The sequence below is a fragment of the Bactrocera latifrons genome, unplaced genomic scaffold (assembly GCF_001853355.1).
Source record: "Bactrocera latifrons isolate USDA-ARS-PBARC rearing strain unplaced genomic scaffold, ASM185335v1 scaffold_59, whole genome shotgun sequence".
In the NCBI taxonomy this organism is placed as follows: Eukaryota; Metazoa; Arthropoda; class Insecta; order Diptera; family Tephritidae; genus Bactrocera; species Bactrocera latifrons.
This window is the reverse complement of record NW_017537256.1, coordinates 385,997-405,206: the sequence shown is the minus strand read 5'-3', so window position 1 is coordinate 405,206 and position 19,210 is coordinate 385,997. Positions and strand designations below refer to the sequence as shown.

The window sequence follows — 19,210 nt, the reverse complement described above, 5'->3', positions numbered from 1 at the left end:
GTTGAGTTGAGTTGAGTTGAGTTGAGTTGAGTTGAGTTGAGTTGAGTTGAGTTGAGTTGAGTTGAGTTGAGTTGAGTTGAGTTGAGTTGAGTTGAGTTGCGTTGAGTGGAGTTGAGTTGAGTTGAGTTGAGTTGAGTGGAGTTGAGTGGAGTTGAGTTGAGTTGAGTTGAGTTGAGTTGTCAGGATCACTTACTACTTAAAAAAAGTTATGTAGTCTATATTTACGAAGAGAGTGCAGGTTCCCAAATTCGAAAAAATTCTTCAACTCCGCCAAGCGATTTCGAGGCCTACTTAATTCAAAGACATAAAATATCAAATAATTCCTCTTTATAATATTAGTATATATCTCATATTCCTCAAACCAAACTGGAACATATTTATTTACAGAAATGTAGTCCTTCATAGTCACCCAATCGGAAAGGGTAAATAGTATTCGGTTGCGATCAAACCTAATACGCCTTACTTGTTATATTTTTCTACTGCTCACACTAATAACTTGTCTGATTATAATCAGTTCTAAAATAATATACACAACTAATTGTTGTTGCTTTAATATTTGCCAAAATATATATTTACATATACATATTCACATTTATTACCAACAACACGTGTCGCATATACAATTGCCATCGACAGCCACACACACTCACACACATACATTTCTAGCGATGAGTATCGATGGCCTCGTGCAATTGAGGTGTCTGTCTGTCTGTTTTTTACTGGTGTTACATGTGTTGTAATTATGTTGGTATTTGCTGTAATTACAAACTCATTTTTGTTGTTATCTTGTTGGTTTAGCAATTACATGTGTACAATACAAATGCGTGTGCCATATAAATAAAATCCCACACACGTACATATGCAGACGCACATGCGCAGCGCGCGAGAAGCATATCCGTCGTCCTTTGGGACGCGAGTAGGCGCTTATCTGCCGGTGCGTCGGCTGAAAAAACTTGCTTCCACATTAAAAGCATTCAAATTAAACACATTTGTGTTTAGTATGCAGCTTAGCTGTCTTTAAAAATTAGCCCAAATTAATTAAAGGCAGACATTATCGCGATTTTCTACACCCAAATAAATTTGTTAATTTATATCTATCTCTTTTTATTAACAATATTTAATTGGATTTAAAGTAAGCAAGATAAACTTTGTTTTTGTAAGCTCAAAGGCGAAGGGGTGAGCGCAGTAGCATGCTGTTATCAGGAATGTTTCCTTCTACAATCAGTGGGATTATGGGAAGCGAAGCTCGTACAACTGTTTCTATCTTCTCCAAAGCTAAATACCTTGAAGTTGGAATCAATACCAAACTGAGTACTTGGCCGTATAAAATTCTGGTCGATTCCGGTTACTTAGAACCGACTGTTGTGCGAAACAACCAATTCTGACATAAGGAGCACTGGTTTGGTGGCCAACCGTAAGGAAACACTCTAACATCAGAAAATTAAATGGAATACGAAGAGCAGATGCAGTCCATATACTCTTGCTTAAGCGCCCCATAGACGCCTTTACTTTAAAAGTAGTAGTAGTCCGCTATAGGAGTAAAGGAGTTAAATGGTGGAGCAGTAAAGATTATGGACTGCACTATTCTGAGCGTGCTAAACTTAGGTGAGGTTTGGCTAAGTGGTTGCTCCTTAGAGGGTTCTCAATTGGACAGCTTAGTACATTCGTTGTGATATCTAAGCTTAAGTAAATATGACTATATTTACACAATATTAGATTTCAATTGTTACTTTCGGGTTTGGATATCCTCTAGGCTTATCTATAACGACGGCTTCTAATGGACTGCGGAATCAATGTGATTTTAAACACCAATGATCTCGAGATCTCACTCTCTCTTTCCGGCTAAAAAACTCAACCAACATCTTCCAAGCAGAAGTGCAAGTTATAGATGTTTAATGCTCTATTGAATTACTAAGGGAGGATGCAGAAAACATTCATAGACAAGCTGCTGGCCTTACCTGGTATACCATATACAATAAAGTGAAAGCCTTTTTAGGGTATGCGACAGACCATGCTTTCCAATGCCGACTAAAAATTATAGTACAGTGAGGGCTTTTGTCTTACTGGAATCTTGTTAGAGGATCCATTGCTCTCCATCGAAGAGAATAAGTATTGCTTAACTGAGCGTGTTATTCTAAAACATCCTACTGCTACACTTTTGTGCACGTTTTAACTTCATTTTCGCAGGAGTGAAGAGGTGTAATGCCTTTACCTGAGACTCTGCTTCAGCAGTAACAAGTTTTCATTTGTAAAAAGATGCATTCATAACCGGATATCAGCTCTGCGTGCTATAGAAGAAACCGCTTGCATCTGTTGTGCTTAATTTGTTTCGAGAGTGTTGTCGGAAGTAGACCCATTGATCATAGGTAGGTAGGCTTTCATGTGGAAATCTTCTCGAATAAGACTTGGCATTGATTATATTGTTAATAATGTCGATGTGACAAGACCGGTTGGGTGTCCAACCAGAGACAAATTTTACGAATTTGGAAGAAGTCGAAGCTCTACCCTCTGCGGATTTCTTCTCTATGGAATTGGCACTGTAGCTTTAAAACCAACAATACAGTCAGCTTCGGTATCCAACGCAGAATAACTCTTGCCAACAGGTGCTACTTCGGAGTAGACACTTGAGAAGTTCAGGACTTAGGACTCGACGAACAAAGATCAAACTCCTATAAGTCACTCATTATTCCCTCTGCCGGAAGGAAAATTTCAGATCAGTATCGCAAAACTGTAGAATTAGACAGAGGGGCATGTCTAAATCGACCAGCTCGTCATGCTGATCATCTCTGTAAATTATTTACATATTATATATGATAACTGTCTCTGATCGGTATTACGAAACATAGTATACCCTGCTGCTGCTTAGGCACGAGGMAGGGCGGGAGAGTTTTCGTTCTTCATAGAACAAATGGACAACAGAACACAAAACAAAATAGTTACTTTTGCGGTCTTTTTTAAGAATGAATTAAGTGCGTGAAATGATCCGAAAAATATGTGCCTCATTTAAAAGACTGAGTCGCCGCAATCGCCACATAAATGTGGCATGCTTCATCAGCAGCGGGCAACAAATGCAAAAGTTGCATAGGAATGTGCAACTTTTTTATGCCGCAGCTCAATTTTGAACTTTAGAATGCATCTGCTCACATTCAAGTGCACACTCTGAATATATGTATGTATGTGTGTGAATGTATTTAAGCCTCAATTGCATGCACGCGCATATGAGAGCTCTAAATTTACAGTTAAACGAAAGCATTTTACAATGCGTTTCTGCGCTTCCATTGCACTCATGCATACATACATATATGTATGCGGGCAATATGAATACCGCATGAATGTTGGAGGAGGCAACGTTTGTAATTAAATTTCAAAGGAACAAAGCAAAGCGAAGCGGCCTACAAAAGCCGAATCCGAAGCCCAACTTGCCCATAAGCAACGCAAACGCACACACACCCCCGCACCCGGCAACGAAACGCAAAAAGAGAATGCCAAACTGAGAACAATTGTAATATAAACTGCACCGCAAGTGTATGTGTGTGTGGCTGCGTGTTTCTGCCTTCGACTATGAATGTAGGTGGGCGCATGTGGCAGCATATAGCCATTTGTACGTGCATATGTATGTGTATGTGTGCGCTAGGCTTTCGTTGGCCGCTTTAATGGCGAAGGACCTTGAATTAAATTTAAATTTCTCATACGCATCGGTATTACAATCTCCGCCATCTCTGCCGTCGCTGCCATTCCGCAGCTTATATTGTTGTATATTTGCTTTCTTTGCGTCACTTGCAAGTGTAGTATTATACATAGTATATTTCTTTTTTGCAAAGTTCATCATTTTCCATGATTACATTTAAATCTGCCGGCGTTGTTCGCCAGCAGGTGCAAATTAAATTACCCTGTTGGAATTGACAGTTAAAATGCTGAAATTATTCTCTTAGAAATAGTTAAGGGTGAAGCTGCCACAAATATAAAGGAAGGTAAATATTAAATAGCGTTGCCACATTTTGCTGAAAAAATTAGCAAATTAAACAATATGTCAAGATCTGACTACAAATCAAATTGTTCTCTTAGAAATAGTTAGAGTGGGTTGCCACTTACATAGAATTATTAAAAAGGTGCTACTCAAAAATGTGTTATAAAAGTAGTGAACCTCGAAATGGATAACCCTGTATATTTGTACTAAATCATTTTTTAAAATCTAAAAACCGCACATGCATATATTTGTTAGAAATCAATTGATATAAAATAGTTTTTTAAGTTCTAAATAAACTCAAAACACGTTTTAGGAAGGCTACACCGAAACTAATTACTAAATAACTAGTTGCAAACCAGTTTGTAGAAAATAATTTTGGAGGGAAAATTTATATTTTTTTTATTTCATATTTTGAAATCTACCAAGTAATCCAAATAAATTTTAGGAAGCCAACTTCAATATATGCTACAAAGTAACTAGTTACAAACCAGTTTGAAGAAAATAATTCTCGAAGCGCGGTTCATATAATTTTTTATTTCTTATTAAGAAATCTATGAAAAAATTTAAATAAAATTTATCAAGCCTATGCCACAATAAGTTACAAAGTAACTAGTCACTAACTAGTTTGTAGAAAATAATTATCCAATTTACTATATATAATTTTTGAATTCATATTTTGAAATCTACCGAAAAATCCAAATATATTTTAGGAAGACTACTCCAAAATAAGTTACAAAGTAACTAGTTACAAACCAGTGTGTGGAAAAAAATTTCTGTAGCTTAAAATTAAATTATGAGACCCAATTAAATTTGAAGTAAACTTTGTCAAATATAATACAAAGTCACTAGCTGCAAATTAATTTTCGGAAAATATTTCTACAAGTACAATATTATATTAAAATATAAAATCAAATCAAAAATATCATAAAACTATTCCAAAATAAGTTACAAAGAAACTAGTTACAAACCAGTTTGCAAAAATTATTTATCCACGTTTTATATTAAAATAAATAATTTCAAAAAATTTTAGGAAGACTAGTCGGAAATTAACTATAAAGTAACTAGTTGCATACCAGTTTGTAAGAAGTATTTATCGAGGCTTTATATTAAAATCTCAAACCCAAATTGAATTTAGAGAGATTACTTTGAACTACTCTGAAATATATGACACGTGATTCCGAAATAAGGTAAGATGTAACTAGTTGAGAACCATTTTATAAAAAACACTTTGCAAAATATTTTTTGGAAATGTAAAGTTCAAAAAAATTTTATGAAAATTGCTAAGAACTAATTCGGAATAAATGACAAAGGTGCAAACCAGTTTGTTGAAGATATTTTCTAGGTAATAATTCAACATCTAGAATAAAGAAGTTAATAAAACCTCTCCGAAATAAGTTAGAAGTTAATTAGTTCCATAGCGGTTGCTAAAAAATATATTTCGAAGCGCAATATTATATTAAAATGTAAAATGCAACTACATTTTCGTAAGACTACTCCCAAATAAAGTACTAAGTGACTAGTAGCAAAGCAGTTTGTAGAAAATATGTTTCCATTTTAAATCAAAAAATACCATTTTGAAGTTAAGTATATAATAACTAGTTGCAAACCAGTTTCTAGAAAATATTTTTCGAAGTTTCAAATTAAAATATGAAATCAAAACAAATTTCAGAGAAACTACTCCGAAATTTACTACAAGGTCTTGGCAACTAGACCAGTCTATAGAAAATATGCTTCGAAGTTTTAAATTAAATACTAAATCATAGTAAATTTTTGGATTACTACTCCTAAACTAGTTAGAAAGTAACTAGTTGAGTGTCAGTTTGTTATATTATTTTTCGGAGATTTATTTTAAACTTTAAAGTAAAAAATGAAGCGCAAATTACAAGGTAACTAGTTGGTAACTAGCTTCTCATAAGTCATTGCGTTTATTTTGCTCAATTAGAGACAGAAACAGCGATTGCATGAGTACTTGTGTTGACTTATTGAATTCAACGCATTATTTCTTATATACTATTTTTATTATTTTGTATTTTTATAGTTAAACATGTATATACATATGTTTGTATAAAGTTCCTAGGGGGTGCTATAGCTATAAAAGCGCTTCGCTTAAATTTCACCGACAATAACCATTTCTCTGCGCATAAGCGAAGTGCAGATTAAATCTACCAAAGGCACAACACTACCCCACAAACCTTAACAGCTTTAAAAAATATCTCATTTGTGTGTGTGTGTGTGTGTGTGTTTGTTGCAAGGCACACGTCACCAAATTTCCACTTTGTCTCTTTGATCGCATCAGCAACAATTTTTTTTTTTTTTTTTTTTTGTAGCAACGATTTTGACACAAATTTTAATGAGGCTTCTTTTCGCTTTCTATGGCTGCATGCCACAAATTATTGCACGCCGCATACTTTTCACATTAGCAACACAAACAGCAACAACAACAACAGCAATGCCGACGCAAATAATTAAACGAAAAAGTGGTTGAACCAAAGTCACTTACTGTTGTTGTAGTGGCGCTTACAGCATTTGCACAAAAACAACAACAACTCCTCAGCGTTGCAACTGCGCCTGCAATTGTCGCAATCGTTGTTCGCAATTTGCTCGCGCTCGACGAAATTGAAATTGCTGCAGTTCTTGGTAAAAGTTTGGCGCATCTTTGTTCTTGCAATTGTTGCAACAACTCGTTTTTCTTTTGCCGCTTCTTTTTTTGTTGCAATAATGATGCGCTCACTCTACTGTTTGTCCGTCTGCTTGGCGTTCTCCTCCCTGCAATTGTTGACTGTTGTTGCATTGCTAAAGGTGCACTGCTTTGCCGCCATGGCACTCCTCACCTCCCACCACCTTCCTTGCCACAGCTGACGCTGCAGTCAAAAGGGCCGTTAACGTCGACAATCGCTGCTGGAGATTGCAAAATTTCGCTTATACATATTTGTTGCAAATGGTGGTTATCATTGTTGCCACACGCACACACACAAACATACAATGCGTACTTAACTGTTAACAGTACACCAATGGCAACGCGACAAACATAATAATGCTGAAGAGTCAACGCTGGCGTTATTATTATTAACATTGCACGGCTCATCATCGCCATGAAGGCGAGAGCACGTCCAACACCTCTACGCCTTCAATACCGTTATGTTGCACTTTTAAATTTTTTGTTTTCGTTGTTGTTGTAGACGCTTTTTTCTCTGCCTTCACTCTTGCCGCTAACTTTTGTTGTTGCTGTTATTATTATTATTGTTGTTGTCGAGGCCATTGTTGTTGCTGTCGCATTTTTGCACCGCTTGCGCTGTTGTTTTTGTTGTTATTATAATTTGCGCGCTTTTGTTTCACCATTTCACCGTTTGTTGCAGCATTAATTGTTGGCATTGTTTTCTTTGCCATTGCAAAGGGTGCGCATAATGTGCGCGCGCCCCCGGGCGAGGAACCCGCTCTGGGTGAGTGCGCTTGCGTGTGTGTGTGCGCGCGCGGTGCCAATGTGAACGCCTGACTTTTGCTCGCCCTGTGCATTTAAATCGGATTTATTTTTATTGCTCTCCTTTTCGTTCGTTATGCCTTTCATTTCATTCTAGGTTATGAGGTAATCGTTTACCCTCGGCGTTGGCCCCTTTCAAATCAAGTTGCGCTCCACTTACTCACTGCATTTTGCAAATTTGTTCCTATTTATCGCCCAGCAATATAGCTTAAAGTGAAGACACGCCAAATCTGTTTAAATTTTCATAAATTTTTAACAGCTTTTAACAGGCGCTTTCCTGTGGAAGACCATAAATGGCATAGCATATGATTTAGCTAAGCCTCTCTGAGATCGTGATGCCTTATCAAACGATTTTTTTCTTGCAGCAACTTAAAATATACTTTGACTACTTTTTTGGAATGCTGAGAAGACAGTTCTGAGATCTTGTACTAGCTAAGATGGAAATTCGGCTCCGTTCCGGTTATTTCAAGTTAGTCTTTGAAAACGAACCTGATGAAACTCGCGTCAGTATTTACACCAATAACTTAAAGGGAATGCAGAGAAAACACTTCTAGATCAATTACAAATTCGGTTCAATTCCGCTTGCTTCAAGTTAGGTTAACGAACCTGATGACACTCGAGTTCTTCTTTACATCAATGTTTTGGGGAATCATGAGAAGGCAGTTCTATACAAGATAGAAAGTCGGTGCCGTTCCGGTTAGATCTTCAAAAAGAACCCGATGACACTCGAGTCAGTCTTCACTGTAACAGTTTTGAGGGAATACAGGGGTTCAGTTCCAAATCAAATACAAATCCGTTTCCTTTTGGGTTGCTTCAAGTTAAGTCTTGAAAACGAGTTTTACGAAACTGGTGTTGGTCTTTCCACCAATATTTTTGGGGTTACATTCCAGTTACATTCCGGTTACTACAAATCAGGTTTTGAAAACAAGTTTTATGTAGCTCTTCTTCTCCTTTACACCATTTCCGTAATATACATATATCTCATTTCATCTTGCTCGAGGAGAGTCGTCAATGCAACCGTGCGCTTTCTAATATTCTAACATAAACTTAAAAGAAATACTCTTTCAGGAAGATATAGGCTAAAGTGGTGGTGTTTTGTTTTTTTAAGATTTTAGTCGTATGGCCTACGCTTCACAGCCTAACTAATCAAGCAGTGCCTGACCTCTTTTGCAATAGCTTCACGCCTCTTCCATCTTAGATTTGTAGAGGGGCTCGGTTGTACCGGAAACTGCAGAGCCGACGTGCGCTTTCCCCAATATCAACCGATTGGAAGCAAGTCGGAATTCCGCAATCTTCTTGCGATCTGGCGTTGCATCTTTAGACCTCCAATGAACTCAGCAAACGCTGATCAGCAACCAAAACTTGTGCGACTGCGAGATTCTTCTGACTCAGAGTGAACCGTAAGAGGTCCTCCGAACTACAGGCTTCAAGTAAATTCAAGTGCAGGTGTTCGGGCTGTATACAATTCAGTAAGTTTACATGCGGTGTAGATAAATATGCTGTCGAGCGGTCTTTGCCAAAGCTGTATAGGGGTAGGAGTGGTGAAATCCTCTTGGCACTTCCTGCTCTATTACCTAGCTTTTGTCACACTGAGTTTGAAGTATCTAGGTAGACACACCTTTGCCAAACTTAGCAAAGTTGCTGGGTATTATTGGCTTATGGCGAGCTCAAAACTCTTCATCGATCTAAGAGAATCTAGTGATTCACTTTAAATGGTTTATGGATACCACAAAGAACCGCCAACAAGATCTGCCCAAGTGAGATTCATTGATTTTAATACAACATTGCGACCTAAGCTATATTGATATATACCATTTTGCTTTTCGAAAACAATCCTTTATTCTGAAACTAAGTAATTAAAAGTAACCATCTTAATTTAGGACAATTTCTTTTATAGTTTACTGTTCTTACCACAAACTTAGCAGCTTTCCTCTTACCAGTATAGATATTAGTTTCCGACCACTTTTCTCCCACATAAATTCAAAGACAACAACAGTTTTTTAATTGACTAAATTATTATATTTTATTGACTTTTAATTCACAAAAGGCAACTTTCTTAATTTAACTTAAAATGTTAAGACAAAAGAGACCATAGTTGAAAAATAGAAACACAATGTTGGAAAAAATACACCATAAAAATGTGCAGCAACGAAGAAAACAATAAAAACTACTAAAACGAAGTGTATTTGTTGCAAACAATGGATGCGAACAAAGGATGCAATATTGAGGAACGTAAGCTGGATGCTGAAGGCTGATAGAAAGTGGCACTCTCATCGACAGAGTCTCTCATCGACGGAATATTGACAAATATGCAGCAGTATGCGTAACGGTAACTACCCAGTAGGGAAACGATAATTGGTGAGCAATCAGGCAAGCTAATGGTTCAGAACACGGAATATTTCGCAATGTATTCAAGTTATCAGAACTTGAGTGGTTAGTTTAGGAATTAGTGCCATAATTCGCGTTTCCCGCAATATTTGAACAACTATTTCTTTCTTAGTGGTTTGCCGGGGTTTGGCATACTTCGTGTTAGTTCGGAAGTGCTGGAAAGGTTAAAAACTTGAAACACGAACTTATTACTTGTGAATTCCCGAGCTTTTGAACACTTCGACTAGTTCTAAGGTACCGAAAGGGGTACGATATCTTTAAACGACTGAAACATGAACTTTCTAAGTGTGGATTGACGATTTTTTAAATACTTCGAATACTTCGTACTAGTACGAAGGTTCTCGTTAGCCCAGAGCTTGAAACACGCACTTATTATTTGTTGATTGCCGTGCTTTTGAACACTTTGTGCGAGCTTGGAAGTACCGAAAGGCGTTCGACAGCTTTAAGAGCTTCTATGAAAACGAAAATAACAAGTAACAAACCAGTTCTTAACTAGTGCATTTGCCTGACAGCAACTCGTTAAGTAGGCAGTGTTTTTGTAGTGGTATCTAAAGCGCGCCATCAACGCATATTCAATTACATAATTGCTTAACACATTGCTGCCAAGCGCCTACTAAGTACATATGCAAATTAATGAAATGGTCTAAATGAATGATTGAGTGAATGAGAGGATGGATGAGGAACCGATACTAAAGAACTGTTGTAAGAGTGCTGGTGCGACTCACTCTTCGATGGTGCAGAGATTGGGTGCACGCAAAATGATACTGGTCGCCTTGCCGCCGTTGGTCAGCAGAGCGGATGTGGCACCCACATGGCCATTCAAGTGTCCATTGTTTCTCGACTTGCCACGTGACGGCTTCACTTGTAGATGCTGCTGGTTATAGGAGTGTTGGTGTTGCTGTTGTTTGCCGTTAAGCAACAAATGCCTTTGGTGTTGATAGTGTTGATGATGAGGATGTGGATGCACATAAATGCCCGTATCACGCAACTTGCGATACAAGGATATATACTTGCCGGCCGTTGTGGTTCTAGGAACTATATATTTCTCACAGAAACTGGTTTTGGAGCGTGCGGCAGCGCTGAGCTTGTCATAGGCGAGCGCCTGCAGGAATGCCAATACGAATGTGTAACAATTGTGGCTATCCTCCTGGTAATGGGAGACGGTCCAGCGATCCGGCTGATTGCAAATCTGCGGGCGAGCAAACAGATTTCAGATAACACATAGGTATTTGAGTATATATATAGAAGCATGTATAGATGTATGTATGTATATATGCATGTATGTAAGTATGTCTATGCATATATGCAATATTTTGTGTTGGCTGCACAAATGGCTCTAACATTCATAGCTGCCGTGCAGCGGAGCGTGTTGAAGCCGTAGGTGCTACGCTTAATTGCGCTTTTCTGGCGGCAATTCTCATACATCGACACTCACACACACCCATACATACATACATGCATGCATTCATTTGGAAATGTGTGTAACGGTGTCTAACTCACCTGCTGCAACATATCATCCCAATAGTCATACCATGGTTCGGGGACATCGCCGACCAGCAGACATTGCCACCAATCGGACATGCGTGTATTATCGGGCCGGTGGCGCCGCAAGCCATACCGATCGAATTCCACAACACAGCCCGTTGAGGTCGTCACGGCAATATGCAAATCGGTTGAGTTGTTGTAGTCGCTGTGGAAGAAAGAAGAAACAGACCAACACATAAATCTATCAACCCTAATATGTAAGTGTGTGTGTGCGTGTGCGCCTAGGTGTGCTTGTTTAGCGGTTAAGTAGCATCGAAGGAAACTAATTTGTCGTATTGAGAATGTGGGACACAAATTGAGATCGAACGCCTTTGAAGGACAAACTAATATGTTGAATGTATTGCAATTCATTTCAATTTCGAGCGGTGAGGTATAGGTGGTACAAACTTGCTGAAGTTTTGAAAGCTTTCTAGAGCTTTAAGAGCTTTTATGGACGTATTGTCCAAGCTTCCAAGCCTACTAGTTAGCTTTTTTCGATTTATATTTAATATAACTACTGTTTAAAGAAAGTAGTTCAAAACCGTCAGTGGTTTTTTTGGTTTGAGGTCATAAATACTATTCTAGAACTGGTACGATTCGTGACAAGCGCGTTTTCGTTTCCCAAGCAACGTGGAAATACTTTGAGGGCGGCCGCAAGAAAGGACTTAAATGAAACTTTCGCTTTCAAAATTAAGAGTACTAACGACCTTTAATGTCTACCGAGCTTCGCGCAGCTATACTGAACATTGAGTTCGGGACTTTGAGTATGAAGGACTGCAAGTAAAAGAGTTTTAGTAAGGATTTGAGAGGTCTGATTCCCGAATTGAGGAAATTGGCTGCGAGAAATTCCATTGAACGGAACGATTAGCCAAGGTATGTCAAAATCGTGTTTGGCGATTTGTGAATCGTGATCCCTCAGGAGTGCGGAGTGCTTACTTTTGTACTAAACCGATCAGTTCTTTGTGAAGTCATACGATAAACTTCTGTGGTTGACTAATATCTATCAGCAAAGCGTCCTGAACCTATCATGAATCTACTTAATGGCTTTGCTGTATTTATTTTCGCTATTTCACCTAGATGTCTAATTGTATGAAAGGTATTTTTGCCTTGATCGAGCAAAAGCGGGACATATGAGAAAGAGGAGTTGAGATAATTATACCTCATTTCTTCAAACAGTTTATTCAGTTGGCATCCGGCAAGCTTACTAAATAAATCAAAACCGGACAGTGTTGAGTTAGAACCATTGAAGGGTGAACCTTATTGAGGATGAATAACTTACTAAATCTCTTACGATTTAACTCAGGCCCGAAGGATCTTGCGACTGCACAGCTGCTGATAGCGGACCAATACTTGCAGAGCTGGTCTGAGGCGCAAGAGTCAAGTAGTAAACTGAGAACTGAAGTCTTGCCATCATTTCAGCAATATTGAGCGGACAGTCTGCGAACACAATGCTTAAATCAATGCCTTACTGACGGCGTGTATATTTCTAGCATCTCGGAAGCTTAGAAAAAATTATTGGTAAGGCTGGAGGCTGAAACATAATTACTTGCAATTGAGGGAAATTCAATTTTTTTTTAGGGATTTACTGAGGATATCAACATAAAAGCTAAGACCAATTCTCCCCTAACATTAGTGAAAAAGTATTTCCTAACTGAGGTCCACTTTCTTCCATTTTTCGTCAAAGTTAAGTGCAATATGTCTTTGCTTGCCTTCTTAAGCTCAAGCAGCATATGTTTCTAGACACTATTTAGCTAGTTAGATATGTTGAGATTATTTAGCTCCCGAATAAATCACAGAATCAATGCTCTCGAAAACTCGTAACGTCGGCTCATCAGATGTTGTCATCGTCCATGCCTCTACACCATATTGCAGGACGAGACTAATGAGTAACTTATACCGTTTTTTCAAGTCGAGAGCGGACTTTACTTATCAGTTACCTACTCAGTCAGAAGCAGCACCTGCTGGCAAGAGTTATTCTGTGTTTGATTTTTGGCTGACAATGAAAATTATCTACAATTTCGAAGTTATGTCTGTCAACTGCGAAGTGGGAGCCAAGTCGCTAGTTCGACGACTGTTGGTTTGATAACAGGAAGTTTTCCATCTTTCACAACTAGACCCATACACTGATGAGGTCTAATGAGATTAAAAACTGAGGACTAGTTACCGTTAATACAGACATACCGACAGACGGACGGGCATAACTAAATCGACCCAACTCATTATGCTGATCAACTCGTGGTAAACTTAATATGCCCTGTTCAGGGTATAATGAAAATTATTATCGCGAATGCGTAACTTCGGAGCGTCTCAAGCACAGTCACCGCCTTGGTTTTTTTGGTTTCATCAAACGAAATGCGAATGTATGCTCCAATTAAGGCAATGTACCACACAGGCACCTGCGCTCTCTTCCCTAACTTTTGTATTCAAAACAGGGAAGTAAATTGTATGTGTATAGGTGTATAAATATACTCACTTGAGAAAATCGCCTGTGGTCGGACGTAAAACAATCGCACAGGGATATTGCGAGGCACGTATGAACGGATAGGGCAAGCGAAAAGGCAACAAACGCGTGGAGCCAACAACACCAACAGGCACACCGTTAACGGCACGTGTGCGTTCACCGTTGCAGCCATTGCTAACCAATTCATTACCACGTACAACGTCCTCCTCGTTGTCGTCAGCCGCAGCGGCCGCATCATTCTTGCCGTCCACATCGACACCGGTGTCTAATACTTGTTTGCATTTGGGGCAACGATGTGGCAAGTGGAAGCAGAAAACTTTTACATTGCAATGATGAAAGCATAAAATGCCTGGATCTGAGGTAATTGTTGCTGTCGCTGTTGTTGTTGTAGCTGATCTGCTGCCTGTGCCTGTGCCTGTTGTTGTCCTTACTGCTGTTGTTATTACTGTTTGTGCGTTGTGTGTTGTTTGTTTAGTAACTCTTCGTGCTTTATCGGTCATTGCTGTTGTAGTTGTTGTTGTTGTTGTCATCAGCATGCTCGTGGTCGGCATTGTAGTGCCGTTCGTTGTCAATGTTGTCATCGCAGCGGTGGGTGTTTTGGTTGTTGTCAATGTTGTTGTTGCTGCAGCCAACATGTTTTTGGCGATGCGTTTATTACGTTGCGTACCCTTCCGCTGCCGTATGCGTAGCCTACTGCGGTCTCTGCTGCTCTCGTGCTCTTCCCGTGCCTTTTGCTACCCGCTACCCACTTGCAGCTGCTCTGTACCTTCCGTGGTCTCTGTTTGTGGTGTATCTTCCGTACTTTTCGTGATATCCGTTTGTAATCGTGCTGCTATCGTCGCTTCGCATCCGCTGTGATGTTGCTGTGGTTGTTGTCGTCCTGCAAAGAAACATAAAGTCCTTGTAAATAAAGTTGACAAGAATATTGCCTGTGCTTTGCGCTAAGCGGCTGGCAATCTCAATGCGTCGGTCGAACGAATGCAGCTACTTTTGTGGCATATTAAACACTCGCCATTCATTGTCACTTAGCTATTGAGCCGGGTTTTAACCAGCCAAACCAATCGGAGGTAACAAGCGCCAACGTGCCAGCGACATTTACAGCAGCGAGCACGAGGACGATTGGATAAGACTTAAAGTATTTGACGGAGATTCAAGGTTTTTATAACAAAAATAGATAGGTTTTTATAACAAAAACGCATTTTGACCGAACATTTGGTCTATTGACGACTAAAAATTGCTAAGAATCCAACATTCGAAGGATGATTATTTGACCAAAATTCACATTTTAAAAATTCACAAACTAAGTAAATCGCTTGATCCTACTAGCATTTGTAGAATAGAGGACTACTCGCCCGTAGAAAGCCGCTCAAACCCGAAGCTATTTCTAAGTTTGACAAATGAAGAAAAAAGTTGGGATCGTTCAAAAATAATCAGCGGAAAAAAATTCCGGCAACAAAATGAAAAGCTTAGATGCGGAAAACTAAAGATGTAAGATAAGAGAAGTTTTGAATAATTTTTGTTTTTTATATGAGATCCTTTTTATGATGTTTTCGACTGTACTTCGTTCAATGCCCAGCTGGCTTTTGTGTGACGAAACTAAATACCGAAATCTGGCTATCAATCAAGAGTTCGTTTATTAAAACCCTGCTTGGAGGAAAGCCTTAAATTAATTACTATCGAAATCACTTAACGGTGGGCCGAGAAAACGATGGGTTCGGACCATACATAGAGGAATTTTAGGTTTGGTTAGTCTGATCCACGCTCGGACTAGTTTTGGTCCTTTGTGATATAAGGTGGAGTTCTGTTAATAGGTCCATGAATTATCCTTTAGGATGCATGCGATTGACCCGGGCTTCAACAGACTCTGTGACTTCAATATCGACACCTCTACCGTAGGGATCACAGATGTTTACTGCGTAGTCTTGCCTATGCGAGACAAGTGCACAAGTGATGCTGGATTGTTTCCTTGTTCCTTGTACCAGAGACTTCCTGCAGTCTCAACCTGTCAGCCTCAATCTGCGGGCGTATTATGTTCCTGCAGTCTCTACTACCGATTGCCACCCCAAGAGGAGTGTAAAGTGGTCTGATTGCATTAGGCATGAAAAGAGTTGAAAAGAGTTATGAGTTGGTTGGTCAGAGTCTATTTTAGTACGAATTCAACCTGCTGCAATATGCAGAACCAGAGTTTCTCTCGTTTCATGCGGCAACGCAAGTTCTTGAACTGCTATGGATGGTTTTTTGACTTCAAGTACGCCATGTACTGATTAAGCACACTGTAAATGGGGTTTAGGAACCGTCAGAGGTTAGCCGTGTCCAAAATTTGGTAGGTGTATTGTTACAGATCGTCGATAAGCCGGAGGTATGTTCTCTTTTTGTGCCAACGGACCGGCTACGTTTCAAACTGACTGCAGATTTCTGCACGACCACGAAAGCAGATACTGCATATAGTTTAATATCGATTATTATGCTCCTTAACAGGCAGTTTCACTATGTAGATTTTCAATGTTTTCAATGCGACAGATTTTTTTATAGTAAAGAGTGCGGTGTGCTAGATTATCTTAAGTTTTCAGAAATCCCTCGAAATAAATTCATAATTTACGACATTTTTCTTAAAATTTTCTTAAGAAAGAGTTTAAGATATCCAGTACCAAAAAAGTACTGACTACTCTGACTGAGTAGGAGTAATAAATGACATTTACTTAGCTGCTGCCACAACTATCGAAATTGTGACTCTGACTCTTCCACTGTCTTTTCGTTGTGCCCTCGTTGAAGCGCATGGCCGACAAATATTTGAAATTCTGTGACAATCTCCCGTCCATTTTGTTACTGGCTTTTTGTACGCAGTTGAGTGGCGCGGAAAGCGATCTAACGAGAAGGAGTTTATTGCCAATTTCAGCCAACAACGACTGATTAGGACTGAGCCCACCGCACTTGTAGTTGTCGTATGCAAGTAGAGTCGAACTTGTACGCACTTTGGTGGCACACATATTGTCGTTTCGCCAACTTTCTCTGACTCGCTGGTTTTTGTTTTTGCTTTTTTCTTTGACGATTCGTTGAAAGTTGCACGGCACGCAGGAACAATGCGTAACGCAGCTCGGGTATTTAACGTTGACAATTGGCATGACAGGACTACCCGAAACGGGGGCAACAAGCTGGCCAATCAAGCAAATTAGTATAGTAAACTCTCCAAGGAGTTGAGATGTTCTGTGTTCGGAAAATTAATGTATATTTTTCTGACATGACTGCATAAATAGTTGGAGGTATCTATATGAGCATTAGAGATGTCTGATTTGCAGGAAGTCAAAAAGTTGCTCGATTTTCTTTATTGTCATTGTTATTGTTATTGTCAAGTACGTATTAGAGAACAGTTTTGCCAAATGAAGTATTAGCTTTTTAATTAAAGGCAGAATACCGGTATTGTATGAGACTGGAGTTCCGACAAATTAATGATTAGAGTATCAAAATGCAGCAATGTTATAAAATTCATTCGGCTATCTCAAAAATAAATTTAATAATAAAACAAAAAATTACATAAAAAGCCAAAAAAAAAAAAAATTATAATTTCTTAAAGATAAACTTTGTATTAAAAATCGGTGGCTCGAAACCGGTTTTGCAACCATAGTCTCTTAGTCAAAGTAGTTCGTTGAAAATTTCGTGAATATGAGATTTTATAGAAAGGATCGAATCACTCTAACAAGCAGATACATCTATGTATTACGGTGTGTAATTTTTAGGCATTTGTTTTGTCAACTGAAAGCAGATTGAATACTTTTCAAGCAGTTAAAATACGCAATATTTAATATTGGGTTGTCGAAAAAGTATTTTCGTATTTTTTCAATAGATGTCGTTGCAGACGTTTATCTCCAATGCTACCACTCACATTGTGTTATAGCATATAGTGTTGCAAAGGTGAGATTTAAGCTTTATTACTATCAGCCCTATCTGATAAACTTAGCCAGACGTTTTTTGGCGAGCTTTCAATTTGCTGCCAGCACTACTTCAGAGCTAAGTTTTTAAAACGCGTTTTCCCCCTGTAAAGCCTTTACCTTAATATTTGGGGGAAGAAAACGTATGCTTAAAATAACACACCCTAATACTTACAAACTTACGTAAGCACAGTATGTGGAAAATAAATGTTGTTCATATTTTATTAAAAGTTTTTGGAATTTAAATCAAATTTTGCGTTAATTTTGGAAAATTAACTTTGAGCTTAGTTCACCATTCTCTTACTGGCGAATACCTGGATATAGAGGAGACATATAATATATATGCTTCTGTGATCTAAATGATCAGCATGCCTGAATGAATGAACTACTTATTTTATTAAAATCAAAATCCGACAGAGGGTCCTTCCGACAAGGCAATGCAAAGAGTCATCCATTTTGAAGTTCCCTACTTTCGAAAGCAAAGACACAGAAACTTCAAATTTAATGGAAATATTTATTATAATTCGAAAGAACATTCTTTGGCATCTATTTTTCCCAGATGGTCCATAAATTTAATTCAATTTGGAACGATTCATTCGAGCATTTCGACTGGTAACTGGCGAATGACACGCGTGACGTTGTACTCCAAGGACTGAAGTGAAGCGCTGGAGTGTTCGCATATATTTTAGGCTTTATATATCCTCTCAGTAAAACACACGATCTTGGTGGCCAATCGATCGGCCCAAGACGTGAAATTATTTACTCACCGAAGATTCTTTCAACAGCTCCCAAGTTTGCCAAAAAGAAATTCAGACTGACCCGCAGCATATGTATTTTTAAGGACATATTGCTTACTAAGTGTTTGCAATTTTTCGTTTTATGATTTATTTCAAAATTTTGTACAACGTTCCTTAAATACTTAGGTTGGTTTTTCTTCAAAGCGATTCTTTGTGGATCCTATGTAGCTATGACGTAGCGAATGACAAACGACAAAGTTCTGGTTTAGCCCAACCTAAGAAGCAGCATTCATTTCTTTGAGACAAAACTCTCTCTAATAGGAAAGAATATGTTAGAATTACTTAAAATTTTGTAAAATGTAGTTGCTAGTGCCATTAGCAATCTAAAATCTTAGTGTGAAATATAATGGCTGGAAACTTATACTAAATCCACAGTTATTTAGCATGATAGTTTCACAGCATTACCGATTTCAAAAATATTTTGTCTTCCTATTATATATACAGCAAAAGAATATTCTGATGACTTTAGCACCACACAAAGTTATGATATGAACCAAATACTCTGCTATGCCATAACGCCAATCATTTACGTCCTATTTTGGACTGTTATGGACCTTTTCAACGATAAGATTAAACAACTCACTATTAATCCATATATTTATATGATTATAGATTTGTGTTGTCACTTTATTAACATGCCTAACAACTCCATTTTTGCTACAAGTATTT

At 38.4% G+C, this 19,210-nt stretch overlaps 1 protein-coding gene across 5 annotated transcripts in view; it reads right to left on the bottom strand.

The window, feature by feature from the left end:
- Positions 1 to 9,540: 9,540 nt before the first annotated feature.
- The window catches only part of LOC108974809, a 162,355-nt gene continuing 152,685 nt past the window's right edge, over positions 9,541 to 19,210 (bottom strand). For all 5 annotated transcript variants that reach the window (XM_018942861.1, XM_018942862.1, XM_018942863.1 and 2 more), the window contains 3 exons: positions 13,831 to 14,698; positions 11,334 to 11,523; positions 9,541 to 11,022 (listed from right to left, as the gene is read on the bottom strand). In XM_018942861.1, the coding sequence (XP_018798406.1) occupies positions 10,555 to 11,022; positions 11,334 to 11,523; positions 13,831 to 14,453 (1,281 nt within the window). In that variant the 5' untranslated portion in view covers positions 14,454 to 14,698 and the 3' untranslated portion in view covers positions 9,541 to 10,554. The remainder of the gene's footprint in view (positions 11,023 to 11,333; positions 11,524 to 13,830; positions 14,699 to 19,210) is intronic.